This window comes from Polypterus senegalus, chromosome 9 (assembly GCF_016835505.1).
Source record: "Polypterus senegalus isolate Bchr_013 chromosome 9, ASM1683550v1, whole genome shotgun sequence".
NCBI lineage: Eukaryota > Metazoa > Chordata > Cladistia > Polypteriformes > Polypteridae > Polypterus > Polypterus senegalus.
In genome coordinates, this window is record NC_053162.1 from 105,187,505 (window position 1) to 105,211,637 (window position 24,133).

Here is a 24,133-nt window from a genome sequence, read left to right on the forward strand (position 1 = left end):
ATGAGAGACCAGAGGATGAGAAGAGATTGCTGGTTGCAAATTCTGCTGAGAGCTGGGTAAAACAAAAGAATGGTAGTAATAAAGGTCATAGGAAAAAGGAAAGAAAGATTGTTAAGGGATGATAGAGGAAGAAAAAACAAATGAGAACAGAAATGGAAAAAGTGTCAGAAGCCTTCTGATGAATTATTAACAAAGAATACTGAAAAGCGAATATTCAAGTGAAGATAAGATCTAATTAATAGTCAGCTAAGTAAGAAGAATAACTGGAGAGTAAATCAAATACAGTTGGGAGAGCTACATTTCTAGAAGCATAAAATGTGTACACTGATGATGAAGTCCAGTTTATCTAGGAAGTTCTCAAGCATTTTCAATTGAGAATTAAACATGTATTGTGCCACATTTGAAATTTAAAGAAGGTATTCAGAAAAAACAGTAGATAACTGTTAAAAAAATTAACATTTAATTTTTCACAAATGCTGAAAAAAGTTCTTCATAAAGAGAATGGCATAACTGGGACAAGTTATAGCTGGATTTATTTAAATATTTGTTGGCCTTGTGCCTAAGCACAGCAACTGTTATCCTCGAGGAAGGTACTTTAGATTGGCAACACTAAATCATCTTATTTAGAGTATATTATAGTGTCCATTTGTCAAGAACTAATTTAGTCATGTGTAGCCCTCAGAACCCTTGTACTGGTAATATATGCATGAGAGACTGGACAATGATTTGCGTTCTTTAACTGCTGCAGTATAAATGGCTTCTGATAAGCACATAACTGCTTCACAACCACATTATGTATACTTTCAGGTAATTGCATTTCCAGGAAATAAGTGTGTACATCCATTCTTTCAAATAATTCTGCCATGGAAGATACATAGGAGAGATTATTGCAACAACTTAAGTGAGGGAGCAGTAAATGGGTATGGGAAGGAATATTTTGTTAAATAACTGTTAAGATACATATCAAACTGTTGTTTTGTTTACTGACGTGATGAGGAAATTTGATTTTTTTTCACAGTTGGCATCAGTGTCTACCTCTTATTCTCCCAATGACCCTTTTCTTAAGTGACTAAGCAACATGCATTACACATAGGGAGTCAGACGAAGTGGTATTTGCAGTAATGGTGCCACGTGATGAGCTGGTAAAGGGCTGGTTGGTTTTTTTGTATTATGCTACTTGGATAGTCTTGAACCTTCCTGTAACCAAGAATTTAATTAAGCATGTTTGAGAATGTACATGTATAATAATTTTGCTTTATAGTGTATAATTGTTTTTATAAATTGAACTGTTTGAACTAATCATAACAAAAATGAGAAAGAAAAAATTCATAAATTATATAGATAGATAGATACTTTATTAATCCCAAAGGGAAATTCACATATTCCAGAAGCATGGGTTTGATACGTAGAAATGTGAAAAACCAGGGTTTTGTAGTGTATGTAAATTTCAGCTTGCTTAGAAAGACTTGCATTTTTGATCTTAGCAATATGAAAGCTACCCAGGTTTTAATCTTGCTAATTCTAATCTTTACAATGCCTTAACTCTGGCATTGAGTATGTATTCAAATGTACTGTATGTAATATATATAGTGGGGGAAATAATTATTTGATCCCCTGCTGAATTTGTAAGTTTCCTCACTCAGAAAGAAATGATCAGTCTCTAATTTTTATGGTAGTTTCATTTTAATGGAGAGACACAGAATATCAACCAAAAATCCATAAAAAACACATTACATAAAAGTTATAAATTGATTTGCATATCATTGAGAGAAATAAGTATGTGATCCCCTACAACCCAGCCAGAATTCTGGATCTCATAGATTAGATGTGTGCCCATGTGGCACATATATTACAATCAGTCAATCAATTACAGATACTCCTGATCTCAACTTATGTGTATAAAGCACACCTGTCCACAGAATCAATTTCTTCTGTTTCAACCTGTCCACCATGACGGTCAAGACCAAAGAGCTGTCAAAGGATGTCAGGCACAAGATTGTAGACCTGCACAAGGCTGGAATGGGCTACAAGACCATTAGCAAGAAGCTTGGTGAGAAGGTGACCACTGTTGGTGTGATTATTCGGAAATGGAAGAAATATAAAATGACCATCATCACCCTCTGTCTGAAGCCCCAAGAAAGAGCTTGCCTCATGGGGTGAGGATGATCATGAGAAAGGTGAGGGATCAGCCCAAAACTACACTTCTGCACCTTCTGGAGAACACTATCTCTCTGGCAGTGCAATTGCTGTTTTTTGGATGTTCCTTGGGATGTCATCTATGACCCACATCCTTTTGTATCTCCAACCACTTGTGGTTCTCTGGTAGGAGAAAATACTTCTTTATTTCTTTACATTCTAAATTTTAATATTTAAGACATGCAGCACATTTTGTTGGCTATGTGTGTGATTCATATTTTATTATTTATTTTTCAGTAGATACCTTGCATCTTTTTTCTGTTCATTTTCTTTGTCAACACTGCTCATTTATTTTGTTTTGGCTTGAGGCAGGTTTGGTTGAGAAATAGATGGCATTTGTGATGGATTGATTTAGTTGTTTAAATTTTAAATGAAAACAAGTAACTGTGAAGATTAATGTTGGAAATGCAATATATGAAAAATTAAAGTCAAATGCCATTGAAAAATATTTCCTCTTTATGTAAATTAATGTAAATAAGAAATTTTTGCTTAGTAAACTGAAAAGTCAAATCTTTGCATTAATAGTTTAGTTAAGATATCCATTATAAGCACCCATTAACAGTATGTGTATTATAAAATATATGCCTTTAATATATGAAATAATGTAATAAAGGATAACTAACATACTTCAAGAGCGTTATTTTTAATCATTTATTTTTATTTCACCATTAATAAAATGGTTATATACTGTTAATAGCTGCTTGATAATAGTGACGTAAAGTAAAATGTAAAAAGTATGTATTTTCAGTCATGGTGCGTTTGATATCCCAGAATATCAACTTATTTTGAGGCACAGTTAAGCTTTAAGTACAGTATCTAACTTTATTTCAATAAATTTGCATGCAACTATGAATATTTAAAATCAGCTGCACCATACATTTTAGATAGTTTGCAGTGTATATTTAAGTAAAAAAAAATGCCAAATGACATTCTGTAATGCAATTTGGCTCCAGATATACTTTTACGTTTCAATTTAACTTAATTTATCTGTTGTGAGGTGGTATTTTCTTTGTATAATCCAGTCCAGACACTCCATTTGTATCAAAAATAATGTATTTTTAAATTAGAAATGTGGAAGGATCTTTAAGGGACATTTCAAAGTATCATACTCAGAAAGCATACAGTACTGTTTATCTCAATAAATTGGCTCATAAATTTTATTTTTGGAATCACAAACTTAAACACTAAATATTTTCTCCTGTACCTTCCTTTATCTATTTTGATTCCTTACAGCCAACACTGTGCTTTAGTACCGTTCCTTACTCCAACTTCGTGATGGCCCTGTAATTAAAGTAGGATTCATTATTCTTTTAAGTTATGGCAAACAGGCTTCCTTAGAAATTTTTATTCTTTAAGCTATGTACAGTAATACTTGTGTACTTGGAAATAATACATTATAATATTGAAGCAGCTGCAATCTGGAGTGTTATAAACTGTTTTTTGAGATTTTCTTAAGCAAGGGGAAAATAGAAGATTTTGAGGTTTGTGATATTCACTAATCATGGTTCCAGAGAATGGTGTCATGTGGATTGGCTTATGCAAGTAAGAATTTCACTGTTTTTGATACACATGACAATAACGACCACATTAATTTATAAGGATTGAGCACTACACTTGAGCATTTTGTTTGCATTTGATTTATTTAGACATGCCAATCTGAAGAGTTGATTTTTTTTTCTTGTGGATGTGTTTGTCCTTCTAGTGAAAAATCCAAAGATCTGTCTTTTTATGGACTGGGGTAAGTTGGCAGAGGCATATTCTGAGAGATTAAAGATGTCTTGGGGAGGAGACACTGAATTACATGAAACTCTTGAAAACATATGGTGGAGCTGAGGTTTTGAATTTTAATTTGCATGTTTTCTTTTTCCTCAAAAGTATGTTTTCAGTAAATTTTCTGTAATTTTTATTTGATAATAATTGCCAGCTCTGCCGCCTAAAATCCATGTTACATCATCTCCTACACAAAGATCTTTAACTAATTTGTGTGTGTGTTTAAATTTTCAGTCATAATAAACATTATTGCAGCTTTGAGTTATTTATTTAGTCAGTTCAGATTGAAGATGTTGTTATTTGAATTGTGTTCATTGTATACTTAAAACTGTGCCCCATGTGGTAAATAGCAAAGCATTGGGTAGTTAACTTTTTAATTATTATTTTGCCAACAGTTGAATATTTTGTTTTATTTTTTAAATTATTGATTTAATGATCTTACAAAAGGTGAAAAGGTTCTGACATTATTTTCAGTTTTTACATAAACAAAAGCTGAAATTTTAGTATAGCTGTGTATACTTCTGATGTCTATTATGCTGTATTTAATTGGTAGAGCCAATTATATACCATAAAGATTACATTATCCAGAGTTACAGCATTAATTTTCGTTTTGATTTTGTTGCCTTGTACATCTGTGGGCTTTAGATTTTTAGTTTTAGGTTTTATCAGTGCTAGAACAGGTATTAGCTGTTCAAGATGACTTCCTCTGTAGCTTGATTTTATTAAGTCCCCTGACATTCACTGAAGTTCTGCCCTGATCAACCAAGTCTAGCATAAAATTATAATCTACGAGCAATCTTAGTGACATCCTGTTGCCCTTTTTCTGTATAGTTATGTGATTTTTCTGCTATCTCCTTACGGCAGCCCTAATATCATCATCATTATTTTTCACTTTTGCAAACAACCAGAATGCATTTAAGATAATAAAAGGTATAACCTATTTTGTAAGACTGTGGCCTAAATATTAAACTGAAAATTATTGTACAGTTGGTGTTTATTAAACCACATACAGTAACTGTAGCATCTGATGATGTTCTCTATCCATCTTCCAATTAAAGAACCAATATGGATGTGCCATCTGAATGGCAGTGATATAAGTACTAACTGAAAAGAATATCGAGCCTAAGTAAGGGTTTGAAAACTCTGTGATAGGTAAACTTGTTCAAGTACAAAACAGGCTGAAAAATGTAATGAAAACATCATTAAAACTTGCAAATAATCTAGAAATGTATTGACCTTTCAAATTGATTTATATAAAAAAAACACAAAGCTTTTCATTTTTAGCTTGAAAAAATTGTATTCATGCTCATCTTTCTACAGTAAAACTTGTAAAACACTAAAAGTACAAACTCAGAAGTATAGAAAGTATAATAATGATGCTAATGATGATAATAATAATAATATGAACAGCATACTGCAAATGTCACTTTCAGATTCCCAGAACCACTTTCGGTTTCACCGACTGTTTCAGTTTCATGTCTCAAAGACAGATTCAGTTCGTCATCACTGTTGATGAGAGGCATGTCTTACAAGACGCCATTATAGGGCTAAGAGAAGATACATTTACACCTCTGCCTGGCTAACATTCAGGCCTGATGCTTACTCAAGTCATATCTGTACCAATGTCCGAGTAACAGGACCTGTTGCCACTTTTACAGCCTGAGTAAACATTGGATCTTATGTAAGATACAAGTATAGTGTTGCCTGAGTGACACTCGGGAATAATGCTTTTAGCACTATCTTTATGGACCTAGTGATTTTTTGGTCCAACACTAAGCAGGTTCAAATTTATCTCTGCCTTACATAGCCAGTCACCATGATGTTAAATTGCCTGAAATGGTAGAAATGGATTCACCATTTACACAATTTCTTCATGAGCAGTACTTGTGATACACAAAATATTTTTCTTTTCATATTAACCAGCACACACAAATTGATGTTCCCATAACATAATAGTTAAAACAGAAAAATAAACAGAACTTCCCTGATATATTGATGGAAGAGCTTCTTTTCGTAATGTTCATAGTAGAAAAATATGATCAAAGTCTTAATGAATCTTTATAATCTTTTGTTGAAATTCCTCCCAATATTATAACATCTGCTCTGTTTGCTGTTGCACTATGGGGGATCCACATCTATACCACACGTTAGTTGAAATTCAAGTCTTGTATTGTATTTTGATATTTATGAATGTCAATACTAGTTTACTTAAAAGAAAGCTGGGCAACTACTTTATTAATATACCATTATTTTAAAGTTGTTCTTACCATTCATATCTATGTATTTTAAATTTTGTTACAAAAAACACACAGTATTGTCCTTTTGAATAATGGAAGTACTTTTAATTTAAAAGCTGGCAAAAGAGATACATGTTTTTGTCGTGTTACCAAATAAATATTGAGTATTGTGAAATTTCACTGGTATTGGTATCCAGTACACCAAAATTGTAGTATTGTGACATTCCTTTGCCTATGTATACTATATTTATGTATTTCTTCCCAAACACCAGTCTGTGAAATAAATTTATTTACTTTCTTTCTGCTGTGCCTCTACACAAACTGTGGCACATCTTGGTTGGAATAGACAGTTAATAGTTTTTTGTATTAGCTATATGCATACTTACAACCTAGCTTCTCAAAACAATCTAATAAAGTGAGTTCAAAAACGAGTGGAGGGACATTATTTTTGATATTTTCCTCAATAGCTGACATGCTTTAAAATAAATTTACACCTGTATATTCAGCACTTGCAATGAGCTTGCCATTGCAGTTTACACTCTGAATCTCACCAATTATCATGCAGGCTGGGTCACTTTAAGAGCTGCCATTTAACCTAACATGCACATTTTTAGAATGTTTTAGAAATCAATGTGTCCATATGGAAATCATGCAAAATCTATAGATACAATGACTGATTTGGGAATTATATCAGAAATATATTCTGAAACTGTGTATATATGCCAACTACTGTTGTACCTTTCATGTCTGTTTTAATAATAGAAATTATATTTTATTAACTTAATAATATTATGCTGCAAGTTAGACAAACCTTTTGCAGAAACATCTTATGATTTTTTGTATGATTTATGATTGCTGAATATAGTTGGATTGGGGTCTGGTCATACAGTAATGAAATTTCTAGCAGTTAAAAAATGCCAATTGCTTGTAATAATCCATATTTCACTGTAGTAGAATAGGTTTAAAGGTGCTGTAACTGTAATAATTTAATTGTTCTTTGTACAAATAACAATAATGACCTTATAATTAGTTGTAACAAATGGCAGCTATACTCTTTGTTTATAATTAGTTAGTTACACCAAATCGATCAGACACACAATACATTAAATCCCCCACTCCTTCCAAAGTTGAAGTTTCCAGTCTTTTTTAAAATTTAATCATCTGAAATGTAAAGAATAACCTGAAATGGTGAAAAGGTAAGCATTAAATTGCCAGGTTTAAATGTATTTATTTATATATATATATATATATATATATATATATATATATATATATATATTTTTTTTCTTTTATTGAATTTATTAAAAGCATGCATCGTTCCATACAATCAAGTCAAACTTAATAAAACTAAGCTCAACTCAACCCCCACTCATGAGAAAGAAAGGATGGCCAATAGTCAGAGTAAAACTTTGAGAGTAGTAAAGAGGGTAAGAAGTCCTTCTCCCCAATATAAATGCTTATTATAAAATGTTATTGATTAGATCCTGCCAGGCTTTAAAAAAAAGTTTCAAACAGATTTTTTAAGTGAGAATTTGATTTTTTTCCCCCCAATTACAAATAGTATATAACATCAGTTACCCCATGACTTAAAATAGATGGGCTAGGATTCTTCCAGCTGAGCAAGATAAGTCTACATGAGTGAAGTAAAGGCAATTATAGTTTGTTTGTCCTTCTTCACCTTAAGTCCATCTTGATATACACTAAAATCAGCTATTAATGGATTAGAAGTGATTGTGACACCAAAGCTGTCTGATAGGCATTTAAAATTTTTTTGTCCAGAATGATGTTAATTTGGTACATGCCCAAAACTTGTGGCCTAGTGAGGCTGGAGTTCGATCGCGATGTTTGCAGGTTGGATCTTGGCTTAGAAACATTTTGGACAATTTTAAACGAGATAGATGTACACAATAAAAATTTTTAAGTTGAATAACTGAATGATTTGTGCATATTTGGCTATAGTGAATTCTGTGCAAGGCTGCCTTGCACTCCTTTTCTGAAATGTTAAGTGAGTGATCCTTTTTCCACACAGGTTAAAATTTAAAGTTTAGGATAGCAGAAACTAAAAAAAAAAAGATATTTCTGAATATTACAAATGGGCCTTTGTCATAGAACAACAAATAAGTGACAAATGTTCTGTAGCAATTATAGTAAATTAAGCCTTGTAAGTTGAAGCAAACAATTTGCTGTGGTGTCCAACTTATGTTAATTACTTAAGCTTGTCTGTCTCAAAGCAGCGTTGGGACAAACTGTGTTACTACACCCTCTGAAGTACTACTTAGACAATGTTACACTGTATAATGGCAAGAAAACAGCAATTAACAAATGAAATTAGACAGAGCAGTGTTACCCTTATAAACATACACCTTTGATTTTTTTTTTTTTTTTCTTTTTCCAATTTCTCTAAATAAAAGTGTCAATGAGTACGGTGTCCTGAAGAAACTCTGATAGGAAGAGATCTGTCAGTCCCAAAATGCCCACCTACTGTCCGACCCACCATAAAAAAAACTCACACTGGTTCCAATTCCATCTGAACTTGTGTGGTGCTGAGATGCCACACGTTGCATGGCTACACTTGGGTCCCAATCTGGGATCCAGTGTTTATTCGTCATTTGGTGGGTGCGGCAATGTGCTGTATTAGCACGTGCTCCTAACCTCCTTTCTCTTGCTTAAAAAGTGCATTCCAACTGATTATGCACAACCAATATTAGCATTCCTGCGGAGGTTTCCTTAACGAAAACATTACCCATTTTGATTTTTATAGTGTTAAAGTGAAAAAATTTCAATTTAAAAGTTTTTTTTTTTTAAAGAAATGTTTGCAAACTCGTATATTATAGCACGCTACAAACCAGGACTGCCTCTCAACTGCTGTCTGATATGAAAACTTCAGAAATTATTTATGTTCAATCTATAATTCCATGAGCTGTGTTATAAAAAAAAAAAAGAAAAAAAAGCACAAAAGCAAGAAATCTTAACTTCAATTACTTGTTGCATTCAGCCGCAGTGTTTATAGACTCCTCTGGACACTTTGTTTGCTCCTGTCCCGATTGAACCAAGGTAATTTCTGTGTAAACTGCAATTAACCTCCATGAGTAAAAGAATGTTGATATTCATAAAACATATTAAGGGGTGTTAGTATTAGTAGCCACATGTCTGTGTTGTATTGTGGACGTGTCCTAGGCCTATTTGCTCTTTCAGACTTTTTATTACATAGATCTGAAAATCGTGTCCCAAACTTCCCTATTGCCCTTGTAACTATAGGCTTGCCAAACTGTCACAAATTTACAGCTGCAGACTGTAGCTCCAGTTGTCCCCTTTTTTTGTTTTGTCTACAACCCAATCAACAAGATAGACTAATCAAACAAGCAGGAAAGAAGGTTTACACTTTTATTCATGCATTATGTATTAAATTTAAAACAGAAGCAGAATAATGAATGTGTCAAATTATACCAAATATAACCTGGATGAATAGCAGTTCTTTTTGCTAGACGTAAAGGCATCTAATATGTCTAGATAACCTTCTTAGTGAGTTGATTGGTCTTTGATCCAGTATGGTCTCTGATATGGCATAGCCTCTGAATGAATGGGATGTCAGAGACACTGGGCTTCTTTATTAGCCTGAATTGGTGCTGGTTTTGTGGTCCTTGATGTACCTTTTTCCACCAATGGGATGTCATATAAGGCTGATGACCCTGGTTCAATCCTCATGCGCTCTGACCAGTAATGTTTAGGCATGACAGAGATCACTATAGCTACTGAACTAGGTGAAGCATGCCTTTGTCCTTGCATGTTGATATGATATGGCACTCTCTGAGTAGAAGAGGTATTACTTATCTGACATGGTGTGTGGTGAGATGAGCAAGTTTCTTCAGTTCCTCTTACTGTTTGGTTGTAACTATCCTTAAACAATCCATTTTCATTCCTTAAAGACATTTTTACTGAGAATTATCAAAAATGTTAGATATTATACAGGTATTGCAAGTCTCTGTTATAGTCTGATGCTTGTTGTCTGTATTGAACTAATCTTTGTTCTGAATGCATTTGCCTAAATCGTTGAGGTACTAGGGCGTTGTACTGTGTTAGCCATTATGAATGTAGAGAAAAGTCAAGCAAAATGACACCCCCTTATTGGCTAACTAAAAAGATTACAATATTTAAGCTTTCAAGGCGACTCGGGCACCTTCTTGCCTGATGCAAAGAGAATTGTCTGTAGCTAAACTGCAAAAAAACAAGGACCTGCTTATTGACCTTCGCCATTCCAAAGAGCCTCTGTGTCTGGTTACTATTCAAGAGTGGTTGCAGAGGTGGTAAGTACTTGGGGGTCAACATTAATGACAGGTTGGATTGGTCTAGGAATACAGAGGAACTATATAGGAAAACACATAGCAGGCTTGTTTTCCTTAGGAGATGGTATTCTGTTAATATGGGAAGTGACATCCTTCACATCCTCCATTACTGTGTAATGGCCAGTGCAGTTTTCTATAATGTGGTGTGCTGATCAGGTAACCTCAAGAGAAGCCCACCCAATCAACAAACTAATTACAAGGGCAAGCTCGATTATATGACCCACTCTGGACTTGCTGGAGGTAGTAGCAAAGGAGCCGGTTAACACAGTACTTTTCAGCCAACAAATTATTCAGCAGAAGTATGTCAAGAAATGCTACTGGGGCTCCTTTATACCAACAACAGTATGCCTGCATAATGTATATCACTATGACAGCCAAGTCAGAAGTTTTGTTTCTTTTTAATATTCTTGCTTTTTCTTCATTCTGGTGTGTGTTCAGACCAATGTGTGTGTATGTATGTATATTTATTTATTTACTTACTTATCTGCCTATTTATGTAATTATTTTTTTTAAAGAGCTTCCGTAAAAAGCAAAATTTCTCTTATATGCGGGAAGCAAAGAGGGTTTAGAAACTAACCAAACTCATATGGAGAGAATTTTTCTTTGTGCAATCACTTTTCACAAACTGCCATTTGAACTGCAGAGAAAATGCAAATGTGAAGTTGAATCTGACACAGTGAAAATAGGACACTACTAAACAACCACGGACCTGTGGTCAGACAGGATAACCAAGATTAACATTAGCTTAACAGTGCACTACATAAATGTTGAATCTGAACTGAAAAGTCGCTGCTTGCAAGAATTTTATTTCCCAGTGGATCATACACGTGAGATCATTGCTCTAGGCTTAAAAGAAACCGGGGCTGTGTGAGTAGTATATAGTTGCCATACCCACAGACAATGGATCTAACATAATCAAAGCAGTGCAGTTGAAATCAGTGAACCAGGTTCTAGTGCTTCTACCACAGGCTGTACCTTCCAATTGGAAGTGTTAGGCAGGCATACTCTACATTTGTGTTTAGAATGTAAAATACATTTTAATATTGTTTTTACTAAATGGCATCCATAATATTTGTTAATATATACAATCTTTGCCTTGTATTAAATTATATATGGCTATTGCGTTGCAGTATAATTTATCATCTTAGGTCTAGCACAGACTTTGATGATAAGTTTACTGTTCAGTACATCATGTTGTTGCTGTTATTATTATTAATATACAAACAATGTTTAATTTTAAATATCATATACTTATTAATATAGAGTGGTTTCTTTACTGTCTCCCATTTACTAGATAATTCTTTGAAAGATGATGCACATAATGAGAGGGTGTTAGGGACATGCAAAAATAGTGGTTCACTTTTTTTTATTTTTCTTACTTTAACTAGCTAATACCATTTATGTATGTATTTTAAGTTTTAATGCAAAAAATACATCATAGAAAATTATTTTATCCATATTTGGCCCGGGGCATTCATTAATTTTAAGTTGATTTTTTTTTTTATTTGAAAAACCTTTGAGTTGAAATGTAAATACTGGCAGATATCTTCTTAGTTTGGTCATTTGCATATTGCTTTGAAGTTGCAATGCAAAACAGTGACTTTAATACTTGCATATAGAAGTTCAAATAGCAATCTCAATATGGATCAAAATAATTGCAACATGATTATTTGGTGAAACCCCTACTGGGATTCACAGAGGTACATTTTACCAGAACATTTTTCTTTCTTTATTTTCTCCAGGTGCAAGGTTGTAGTTTTATTTTTGTTTTACTACTACTGTATGTCCTTTTAGCAAGCGTGTTCTTAATCTTCTCTTCCACCCTTATTTTGTCACTATCCAAATGTAGATTTTAGATACACACAGTATTTTCAGTAGCTTAAGGATTGTTTATGTGTCTGTTATAAATCCTCAAAATATGAGAAATCATAATACTCAGGAGGCTAGAGTTCTGCGTAATCATTTAACTTGCCAGAGTACACTTTACAACCTTAGCATTTCTTGAATTGCATATTTAATATGTACTGTTTATTATGCCCATTTTATTTTTTTTTATCTTAGTTGTATGTGAAAAGTTTGTAAAATTAATAAAATTAGGTTTATGGATGGGGTGAGGGAGGACATGCAGGTGATGGGTGTAACAGAACAAGATGCAGAGGACAGAAAGATATAGAGGAAGATGATCTGCTGTGGCAACCCCTAACGGGAGCAGCTGAAACTAGAAGATGATACAAAACCGTAAGAACGTTACCTTCATATGTATCCTTTTCAACTAAGCATTTGTTTATTAGAGCTGGTATTCTGTTTGTAAAATGGAACTACTATCAATCAATTAACCTACCCATTATGTTATGTTTATATTTGCACTTAAACATTTTGTTAATAAAATTTACTTAGTTGCTAAAATGTTAAGTCAAATTTATGTTAATTTACCTATTACGTATAATAAACTGCTAGTTTTCTTTGGAATCATTTATTAATTATGGGAGAGGGGACAGGACAGGGGGCTTTTCCAGCTTTTCCAAGGACTGCTAAAACGCTAGAGCTTGCTGTGTAGAGGATGTCAATCATACCAGTGAATGATGATTTCAGTTTGGTGGTGCTGGTATCTTTCCCAACATGCTGCAATGTCCAAGAAACGAAAAGCTGATACAGTCGACCCTTGATATGTGAACAACTTGATTTACAACCAAAATTTTTGTTTTGATTTACGACCAACATCTTGCATTACGACCCGAATGCGGTCACGTGTATCCGCTTGTGCGATTGTAAACAAACAGCCGAGAGCATTCGTAAGCGTCAGTTGGAGCCCAGATACATGTGTTTGTGAACGTAATTTTGGTCAGTGCAGTGATTTATCTACATATATAATTTACTAAGCCCATGGCAAGCAAGACGCATAATTGCTAAGGAAGGAAGAGAAGGTAACGAAGGTAAAGAAAGCGATTGTTAAGGGATGTTAGCTAGCGGGCTGGCGCGGCACATGATGAAGTCATCAGGCTGAGTCAGCACCGGCTTGCTTTGGAGCAGTTAACAACACGCCCAGCTTTGAACTGAGTGCTCGACTACAGTCATTATTAACTTGAGAAACGGCGATCACAATCGAAACGAAGAAGGAAATTGTGCGGAAATATGAGAGTGGTGTTCGTGTGACCGATCTCGCTAATATGTACAGCATGTTGAAATCCACCATCTCGACAATTTTACAAAGAAAAGATTTGCATAAGGAGGCTCCTTCTAAACAATAACCACCTTCCGTTTCATTCTCCTCCTTCTCCCTTCCTGCAGCCCAAAGATGTCAAATTAAATGGTGAGTACACTATGAAATTGTTGTTTCTGGTAGGCTATGCACTTTTTATAACTTTTTGGTTAGTACATTAGAAAAATTATTGGTGTTTTGGTAAATTATGCACATTATACAACCTTTTTTATTATGAAAAGGTTAAGTAAGTGTTGCAGTGGGAGGTTCGGAGCGCATTATGGGTATTTCCATTATTTCTTATGGTAAAAATAGTCTTGACTTACAACCAACTTGAGTTACAACCAGCCATCGCTAATGAATTGAGTTTGTAAGTCAAGGGTCCAGTGTATAAAGAGATGTTAGTTACTAGTGAGATGTGAGGAAGAGTATGTTTGTCTTGTTTGTATAGAAAATTTGGCAGGAGTTGTTTGTTGATATATTCTGGCCCATGTCTGGATACATAAGTGTAGTTTTTTGGGCCCTCAATAAATTTGAATTTGGCACCCCTGGTCTAGTGCTTGTCCAGGAGGGACACCCAGGTTATTCATCTCCCTTTTTCTGACATTGGGGTGAAAGAGATGGTGTTAATGGTGACCTAAGTGCCCTTAAGTTTCACCCCACAGGTCTAGTTCACTGGGCCTAACACCTTATTATGGGGCTTTAACAGGTGTGTTTACCTGTTGTCAACCTGAGACCCCTGTCATAGTTGTTATCCCTAATCCTGCTTTGCCCATTAATGAAACCTTCTATGTTTACAATGTCCACCAACACCTCACCCCGCCTCCATTAAATGTAGTGTAGGCCAAATTAATGTTAAAAGGTTTTATCGTATCTGTTTAAAGGATAGGTTTTGTATTTTTCAAGCCAAAGTTATTTCTTTACAAACATGGTATGTATTAGATTAGATTAGATAAACATTATTAATTTAATGAGAAAATTCCGATGCATACAGCATCAGAATCATAAAAAGCAAGGATATGTGTTCATAGGACAAATAATACAGCCAGTCAACCAATCAATCAATAAATGAACATTGTGTGAATATTCCAAAATGGTATTTTAAAAATGACCTTACTCAGTGTTCCTAGGGGAAGCATTGAATTGCCTGATAGAAGTGGGCAGAAAAGACCCCCAGAGACGCTTCTTAGCGCACCATGGTGGAATGAAACGGTGGCTGAAAGTGCTATAAGAGAGCCTGCTGGAAGGGATTTTTCATGATGGCATCCAATTTTGCCAATATCCTCTTTTCTCAAACAACTTCCAGTATGTCCAGGGTTCGTTCTGCGATGGAGCAGGCTTTCCTGATAAGTGTGTTGCAGGCAGCATACTGTAGTGGAAGTGACTGTGTGGTGGGCGAGTGATTAACTCCCCAAACCCCCCTTGCCGCCTACAGTCATTCTCAATAGTACGCCTGCTTGTACTGTTACGCACATAGCAGGAAGTTGTCTCTTGTCAGTACATCAGACGTGTTGACAGGTTCCATCCTGCTGTGATAGTGTGTATAGCACAGTGCAGAAGAACTCATCTTAACCTTTTGTCTTCACCCTTCAAGAATGTCTATGAAACACAGTCGGTCAGCAATAGCATTTATTAAAATAATGTACCTGTTCCGACTTAACATACAAATTCAACTTAACTACAAACCTACAGTCCCTATCTCGTACGTAACCCGGGGACTGCCTGTACTTGAAAATGAAAATGCAAAGTGGAAATGTGTTTTACTTTTCATTTTTGCAACTTCATTGCTGTTCAGACTGAAAATGAAATAGTAAATGGAGTTATTTCATTTTATTTTTAATTTTTGCAGTGTTCTTGCTTGTTAACTTTGAAAATGAAATTGCAAATCCGAGGTTTCATTTTCATTTTAGAAATTAAATTTTCATCTCTTTTTTGCAGAAAATATCTCCAATAGGCGACACACAATTTACCCATTATAAATTACAATTATGGTGTAAATATGCGTACGCAAACATGCCTTGAGCACTTCCCTGAGTCTGAAAATCAACCTCATACAGATGCAGTAATGATGCTGCAGAAGTTCACTGGCTGATAATGCAGCAGCCTCCATCCTGACACATTGAGATCCTGCCACTTGCAATCTAGAGTATCTGGTTGTGCTTCACAACTGAGAGTGCAAGATCATTTGTGAATTATATCCACTATGACCTGACACATGTAATGATGTTATTGACAGTGAATTGTATAGGCCATATGTGAGGGTTCAGCCAGTTCCCTTATGAAGAATCTGTTTATCACATACAGTACAGTCACACCTGCCAATGCTGTTTGCCTCAAAATTAATTAATGATTGGTTAACCCAGGCCATGGAGACACTATGTCAGCTACATCTTGGCATCATAGATGATGTGTCCATGAATAGAATGCAACTGCCCACAGTTAACAAAAGTTTCATTTTATTTTTGTGCCCTTATTGCAATATTAATGCAGTAAATTGCTCCTATTATTTTAAGAGTACTGGGCCTTGCTGCAAATTGACTTTTTATATTGACAAAAACATTTGTTATACATGTGCATCCACATCATACAAAAACTGGATGAAGTGCCTCACCAGTCAGTCAATAGCTTTCCAGCACAGTTGAAATGAAATACTGGAGTTTGGCCGAGATACTTTTGACCTATCAGCAACTTACCTGAGAAGTGACATCAAATAGCCAATATAAACTTTGGAAAAACAAAAAGCGTGCAAATATGCAGCATTAGTCTTCTTAAAAAGGTCTACTGGCTGTACATCATATTCATCACTTTTGCGATGTAATGATTATGCGTGTCTGCTTTTCCGTACTTGATCAAGGGTGTTGTCATTTCCCAGTTTCTTAAAAAGTTATGTACACATTGTTCAGAGTTGCCATACATAGATTCATGCTCTCCTGTTGCGTTTTCTTTTATAAATCCCGATGTTTGTTTTGGAAGTTGTGTATGCATATTTTGAGCCACTTTTTGTATGGACACAAGCTTTGTAAATGAGGCCCCTAGAATGATCTATTAATATCAGTAAAATCTAAAATTTAATTGAGATTGAAGATCATTACAGTTTATTATAGGTCAACATATTAGTTAGTGGTGCTGCTTTTGGCTTTTCATATTACTTTTTAATAGTTCTAGCAATAGTTTCAACTGAGCAATCACTGTTTTTTTTCCATTCTTTTTGAATTCTTTGCAGTTGTACCAAGTTCCAACAGAGACCACATTTTTAAAGAAATTTTTGGTGGTGGACCCCGTTTCAGCAATTTGTTATATCCCCCTGGAAAGGTGACTTTGCTGACATCAATGTTTATGGTACCTGCCCTAGGACAGCTGGAATCTGAGACATTTTTTTTCCTCCTCCCAGTTGTCATTTTGGTGCATTAAGAACCTGATAAGTAAATGTTAAACAGTATAAAAAATCTCAATGTGTGTATGATACATTGCAAAAATACTTGGAACAGTTCTCTCATTTTATTTTCTGTGGTTGTCTTATTAAAAAAAAATTGCAACACAAATATTACCTTATTTTAATGTGGTGTTGTTTTATTAAAAAAACAACAAAATACTTAAACAGACAAGTTAATAGAGTAATAGATACATGTTAAGTAATGGGTTTACTTCTCATCATTGTCTGTCACTGTCAATTAATTATCAAATGTTATTGGTTTTGGAAGTCTGTATTGCGTTGGTTTATTGTACCCTGGGCATTAAATTGTTATGAAACTTGTCACAATATTGCAAATATATCTACTCTGGATGCTTCAAACCTGGATGGCAGCAGAATTTTGACACAGATATTTTTCATGAAAAGAGGCTTCACTTTTAGAAGTGTGGAGAAAATGTTGGATAAGTCCAGAAAAAGTGAAATATGTGAAGAAAAGTAAAACTAATGAATAGAACTGGTGTAAAATCAAAAGGAATTAACCAGAACTTCTTTGGATTTGTGTTATGTATATTTATTAAATTCCTTTGTGCTTTCATAGTGTTGAAGTGCATTGTTTGATTGCATTGCTTTCAACCCCAGTTTTTTTTTTTTAACTGTACTTGTGTTTGTTCTACTCATCCAGATTTTTGAGTACATTAGTGCTTTCCATTCTCTGCATTCAAGTAGGTTAAAGCTAAGGAAACTAGTTTTCTTACCAATGTGTCCTAGAGCATTTTACCCCACCACATCTCCAGTCAATTTTGTAAAGTTACAATGCTGAACTTTTTTTTTAATTCTCATAAAAGAATTGAGGAGAAAACAAAAGTTTCTATAAATATTTTTCAGTGTTACTGCTTATGGAATTGATTAGGGTGTGTTAAATCCATATAAGCTAGCATTAGTGGCTTGAAATTTTTATCATAGGTTAAAAGATTTTCTTCTAGATTTGTTATACGTACTATATATATATATTTTAATATCTGTTTATTGCCTAATACACATTTCTGTTTTGTGACACTTGACTGACGCTATTGTGCTGTATGCTGTACAGTACTATTAATAGGGCTAAATCCTGCTTTGTATCTATTTTGCTGGAATAGGCTTTATGAGTTCATTATTGTACAATTGTCAAAAGTTACTGTGGACACAATATACCTTTATTTCTATCGTTATTCTAAATAATTGATATTGACGTCAGTGATAGTATTGTGGCTCAAAATTGTTTTTTTTTTTTTTTTATGTCCATCATAAAGACACACGATGTATCTTTTGATAAAATATTCTACAAAATGTTAGAACTCTCAGATTAATAATAGTTAAATTTCTTTGGATGATTTCACTGTTGCTGTTTTGTTTATTGAATATCTCAAATGACACTGTTTAATATTCATACCTTGTATTCATTTCTATTTTTCTGCAAATATCAATTTCTTGGGCTGAACTGTGTCAGTCTTTTTTTTTTCTTTTTAACTTTATGCAGAGATTTAAATAATCCTGTAATGAAATTATTTATGTGGAGTAACAGTAACTGAAGGTGAATTTTCATGTTTAGATATGTTAGCAGTATTGTTAATGTTGTATGCTTTTTGCATTTTTATTTGTATTCTTTTGTTGTTTAGTGTTGGAATAAACTCCCCAGACTAAAACACATTTTGCAATTCTAGTGAACATAGCAATTATAACTGATCAAATACCAACATTATAAATAAGATAGTGGAATATTAAATATAACACTTAATAAGCATTCATCATTTTAAGAGATTTTTTTAAATTAATATTTATAAAAAATCTCATTTGATCACTTAATGTCAAATGATTTTTGGGGGGATTTTCTAAGAAAATTGTTACACAATTATGTTAAAAGGATGTTTTATATAATGGGTCACTACATAAAGTCTTTAAAATCAATAACAACTGGATATATAAAAATGGATATGTTGATTTTTTTCTTTAGGAAATGCAAGAAAATGTGAAGAAATGCAAGAACTTCTTGGCTACTTTAATCAAGCTTGCATCTCATAACTCCCCATCTCCAGAAACATCCCGTAATGTGAAAGCACTCGTTCAGGATTTACTGGCAAGTGAATTTTTTGTTTGCAGTAATGCAGACTTATTGTAAGATTTAGAGAAAATTTTTATCTTTTACTAATGTTTAAACACTTTCTCATTATACTATAGCAGTCTTTCCTACTTTTTTTTAATTAGACAGCAGAATATTTATTGATGTGTTATTTTGTGATGTAGGATAGCTTTGTGGTTTACGGTATTTGAAAAATAAAATTAAACAGCAAGTCTCTATTTTATAATATGTTTGTAAAGAGAGTTGGAGAGGACAGGGTTTTTAATAACTGTAGACCTAATTGATCTCTTTAAATGCATTTTTCCTCTTATTGAACTGTGAACATTATATAGACTTAAAATTTATGAAAATATCAAAACTTAGAAATATGTTGAAAACCAAACATTTTTAATTAAGCCTAGCATTCCTTATAAAAAGTGTGATAAATTTATTTTCAGTTTTCTGAAGTTCATGTAATGTACTGTGTAACAATGGCAAATATATTGTGTTTTATTTATTTGAACTCAATTTACAGTCTTTGAAAAGTATATTATAGACATTCCCTATTATATCTACATGATCAAATGATTTTTTCATACATTATCTGCCTGCTTAATTGGATTAAGGGGGTGCCATGGGTCAGAGCCTCACCCAGTCACACATCAGGTATCAAAATTGAACAATCACATTTTTCTGTATTGTTATGATTTTATATATTTCTCTTATATACATTACATTTCATTCAAAATACATAAGTGATGAAACAGTAACACATTAGCCAAATATGTACATTCAGTTACCTTTTATATTTTGTCATATTTAGTTGGTTAGTAATGTTTCTTTGATTAAACTGTATTAAATTTTGAATGATACTTTTAAATCCCCCAGAAATTAGTTTCTGACATATCTTTCATTTTAAATACTTTCAGCATGAGAAGCGCACAGTATAAATAAAATTTGTCGCCATCCTCCTCCTCATTATCATTATGCAAAGTGAGGAAAATGTGAATTAAATTAATAATGTAATGTAGTGTTCCTAATTTGTATGAACTTATGCACAAGAGATCCATAAGTGATATTATTATAAACCTTGGACCAGGTAATGTTGAATGTAGTCTTATAAGGAATTTTTCATGTGCCATGAAATAAAGGATTAAAAATACTATACATCAAATAATACTGAAATGAAGTGTAAATGTTAGCTGATCTGTTCATTCATCTAAAAGTATCTGGGAAATACTTCAGAACAATTTAAGAGATCTATCAGAGTGTAAAATACTTCAATGAATTTTTTATTGTAATATGTAAACAGCACCTGTAGATGGCAGCAAATTACACCTTATTGTTAAAGTGTTCATTTTTACTTTTATGTTTTGTAATAAAACTGCACACCACAATTTAATTTGTATTATTCTAAAACTTTTTAAAATCATTTATTTTTAATGTAAATGTTTTTTTTTTTACCGTTGGCAACAATGTCTTGGTGATGGCAAGAATATTTGTTATTTCAGAAATACTAGTTAACCTTTCATTACACAGTTATTTTAAAATAAGCTTCAACATTTAAAAATCTTCTAATAATTAAGCAAACCAAATAAAAATAAGATATCATCATATTTAAAATAAATGTGTTTGTGTATATATATATATATATATATATATATATATATGTATGTATTTATATATTTATTGACTTTATTTGAAGAAAATAACATTCCATACAATCAACTCAAGCTTAACAAACCAAAGTTCAACCCCCACTGAAGAGAAGGAGAGGAGAACAAACAACAAGAGCAAATCTTAAAAGCAGCAATGAAGGAAGAGTATCCTTTTCTGCCCCGACATAGCTTCTTATTCTAAAATGTCACTGACTAGATCCTGCCATATTTTTAAAATGTTTTGAACAGATCCTATTAAGTGAGAATTTGATTGTATCTATTTTTATAAACATCAGTTACCCACTAAATTAAAAAGGCTGGGATTCTTCTAGTTGTTCAAGATTAGTCTATGTGCTAGAAGTAGAGTAAAGGCAATTACAGTTTGCTTGTCCTTCTCCACTTTAAGCCCATCTGTGAGGACACCAAACACATTTGTTAATGAGTTAGGAGTGATTGTGACAGCAAGGCTGTCTGATAGGCATTGAAAGATTTCAAAGATTGTCTGGAATAATGTTAATTTGGTGCACACACAAAACATGTAGCTCAGTGAGGCTGGAGCTAAATTGCAATGTTCACGGCTTGAATCTTGCCCTGGATACATTTTTGACTAATTTAATAGAGATAAATGTAATGAATAAAAGATTTTAAGTTGAATGATTAAATGCACATATGGAGTTAGAGTGTGTTCTGTACATGGCTGTCTTCCATCCTTTTCTGAAATATTAACCGAAATGTCTTTTCCCCAACATACTCTTCGAAAGTATTACATCTTGCCTGATGAATGGGCCTGAGTTGCCTCGAAAGCTTGCATATTGTAATCTTTTTTTATTTAGCCAGTAAAAGGTGTCATTTTACTTGACTTGTACCATGTGAGCCATTATGAATGTAGTAACAACACCCTAGTACTAAAGGAAGGGACTTTAAAATGTTTTTATATATTATAGAGATACTGTCCGAGTCTTTAAAACTGATAAACATGTCCTCTGGAATAAAAATAGGTGGGGAAAATTGGGCAGGTTCCTTTTGGCAAATTTTGTAATTTGAAAATTATGGAAATATCGTGTTGCTGATGCAGTTCTCTAAGTGTTTTAATCCCGGAAATTTTCCAGACATTAAATACTGGGTAGATTTGAAAGGTGGTTGTCATGTAGAGGTGCAACAGATAAAAAAATACATTTATATTTACATAATTGCAGAGGACATGCAATTTTTTCTTTCCATAGCATCACAACAGAATGTCGTTCTACAGAAGTTCAGATGTTTGACTTAACATAATTTTAATCCCTGTTTTTGTGTATTTCATGCAGTGTTTTTGCTTAATTGCTACGAGGGATATCCTGAAAAAAAGGTTACAATTGCCCTGGAGGGTTCAGGGAATTTTTTTTTTCGAAGGTTGGCATACCTGCATGTAGGGGGGTCCTAACGGTCAAAATAAGCCCAGGACCACGTCAGTCAGTTGTGAAATGTCATCACAGCAAGCGAGTTCGTCAACCTCTGCTGAGGCCGTTTGCTCCACATATCGCTTATGCGAGATTCATTCGGTCATCAAGTTCCTCACTTTGCGTCGCGAATCTGCGGCCGAGATCCATCGTCAGCTTGTGGAAACTTATGGAAAGAATTCTTGGGTGGGAAACGTTTTTATAATGATGAGGAGGTGAAGGAGACAGTGGAGAAGTGGCTTTCGGAGGTGGAGCGGAGCGTATTCGACGAGGGTATAAAAAAAGCTGGTGCCCACGCTAAAGAAGTGCATCGAAGTTGACGGCGATTATGTTGAGAAATAAACACATATTTTGGAACATACCCTGTAAATTTGGTTGAAATATATTCATTTTTCGATTTTTAACAGCTGTTGTAACCTTTTTTTCTGAATATCCCTCGTATTAAACCTTCATTTCTCATGTTGGATGTTTGAGTGTTAAAATTGTATTTCATATATTTCAAAATAAATTTTTGTAACCATTGTTCTATTAAACTTTGTTAAACATTTTCAGGATGCAAAAATTGAACCTGAGGAGTTCACAAACAGACTTCAGTCAGAATTAAAATCATCACCACAGCCATACCTTGTTCCTTTTCTCAAGGTATGTGTATTATTTTAACTGTATTTATATTGAAAAATGTTTGTCCTTTTCTCTGGTTTTTATGTAGGTAATTGACAAACATTAATTATTGTTTTGTATTTTTTTTTTGTATCCCTGTAAAAAGCAAAAATGTCTGAACAGGAAAACAATCTTGTTTAATTAAAATATTTGTGAGACTTCTTGTTATTTAATACTAGCAGAATACCCGCGCTTCGCAGCGGAGAAGTAGTGTGTTAAAGAAGTTATGAAAAAGAAAAGCAAACATTTTAAAAATAACGTAAGATGATTGTTAATGTAATTGTTTTGTCATTGATGTGAGTGCTGCTGGCATATATATATATATATATATATATATATATATATATATATATATATACACACATATACACACATACATATATATACACATACTGTATATATACACACACATATATATACATACTGTATATACAACATATACATATCTACATATATACTGTATATACACATATATATACAAATCTACATATATATATCTACATATATATATATATATATATTAGGGGTGGGACTCGATTAAAAAATTAATCCAATTAATTAGAGGCTGTGTAAGAATTAATCTTGATTAATCGTATGTAATCGCACATGTAAATTTGCCCCAAATCGCAAATGTTTTTTTTTTATTTAAAAGGGTTTTAGTGGGCGACAGAATCAAATAATAGACATGGACATGAATATTGTAAACTGAAGCTGTTTTAATTTCTGAAAAAAACCCTTTAAACTGCATTTGAATTCAAAACAGAAACAAAAATATCATCCCTGGTTAAAATTGGGCAGACTTAAAAATAAAGTGGTAGTTTAAGTACTTTAAGTACATTTTCAGAATAGTATTGTCTTTAAATAATAATAACCAAAATTTCACCATAAAGTGCAGTTTTTCTTCTTAAAAAATAAGTCAGAAACATAAAAGGTAATTTGACCAGCTTACTCTTTAAACTCTGAGTAACATTAGCCAAAATTATTTTGTACATTAGGCTAAAACAGTGTGATCATTGAACATTTTGTAATTAGATGTATTTAGAATTACTAACGGTCACGGAAGTCCAATGATCCCCAGTAAGAGCCACAAAGTCCGCTTTCTGTAATGCATCTAATTTTGC

General features: G+C 33.4%; 1 protein-coding gene across 2 annotated transcripts in view; it reads left to right on the forward strand.

Moving 5' to 3' along the window:
* Positions 1–24,133, forward strand: part of LOC120535613 (transcription initiation factor TFIID subunit 4-like) — a 472,321-nt gene that overhangs the window by 114,428 nt on the left and 333,760 nt on the right. For both annotated transcript variants that reach the window (XM_039763563.1, XM_039763564.1), the window contains exons 5-6: positions 19,151–19,273; positions 22,905–22,994. In XM_039763563.1, coding sequence (XP_039619497.1) covers positions 19,151–19,273; positions 22,905–22,994 — 213 coding nt within the window. The remainder of the gene's footprint in view (positions 1–19,150; positions 19,274–22,904; positions 22,995–24,133) is intronic.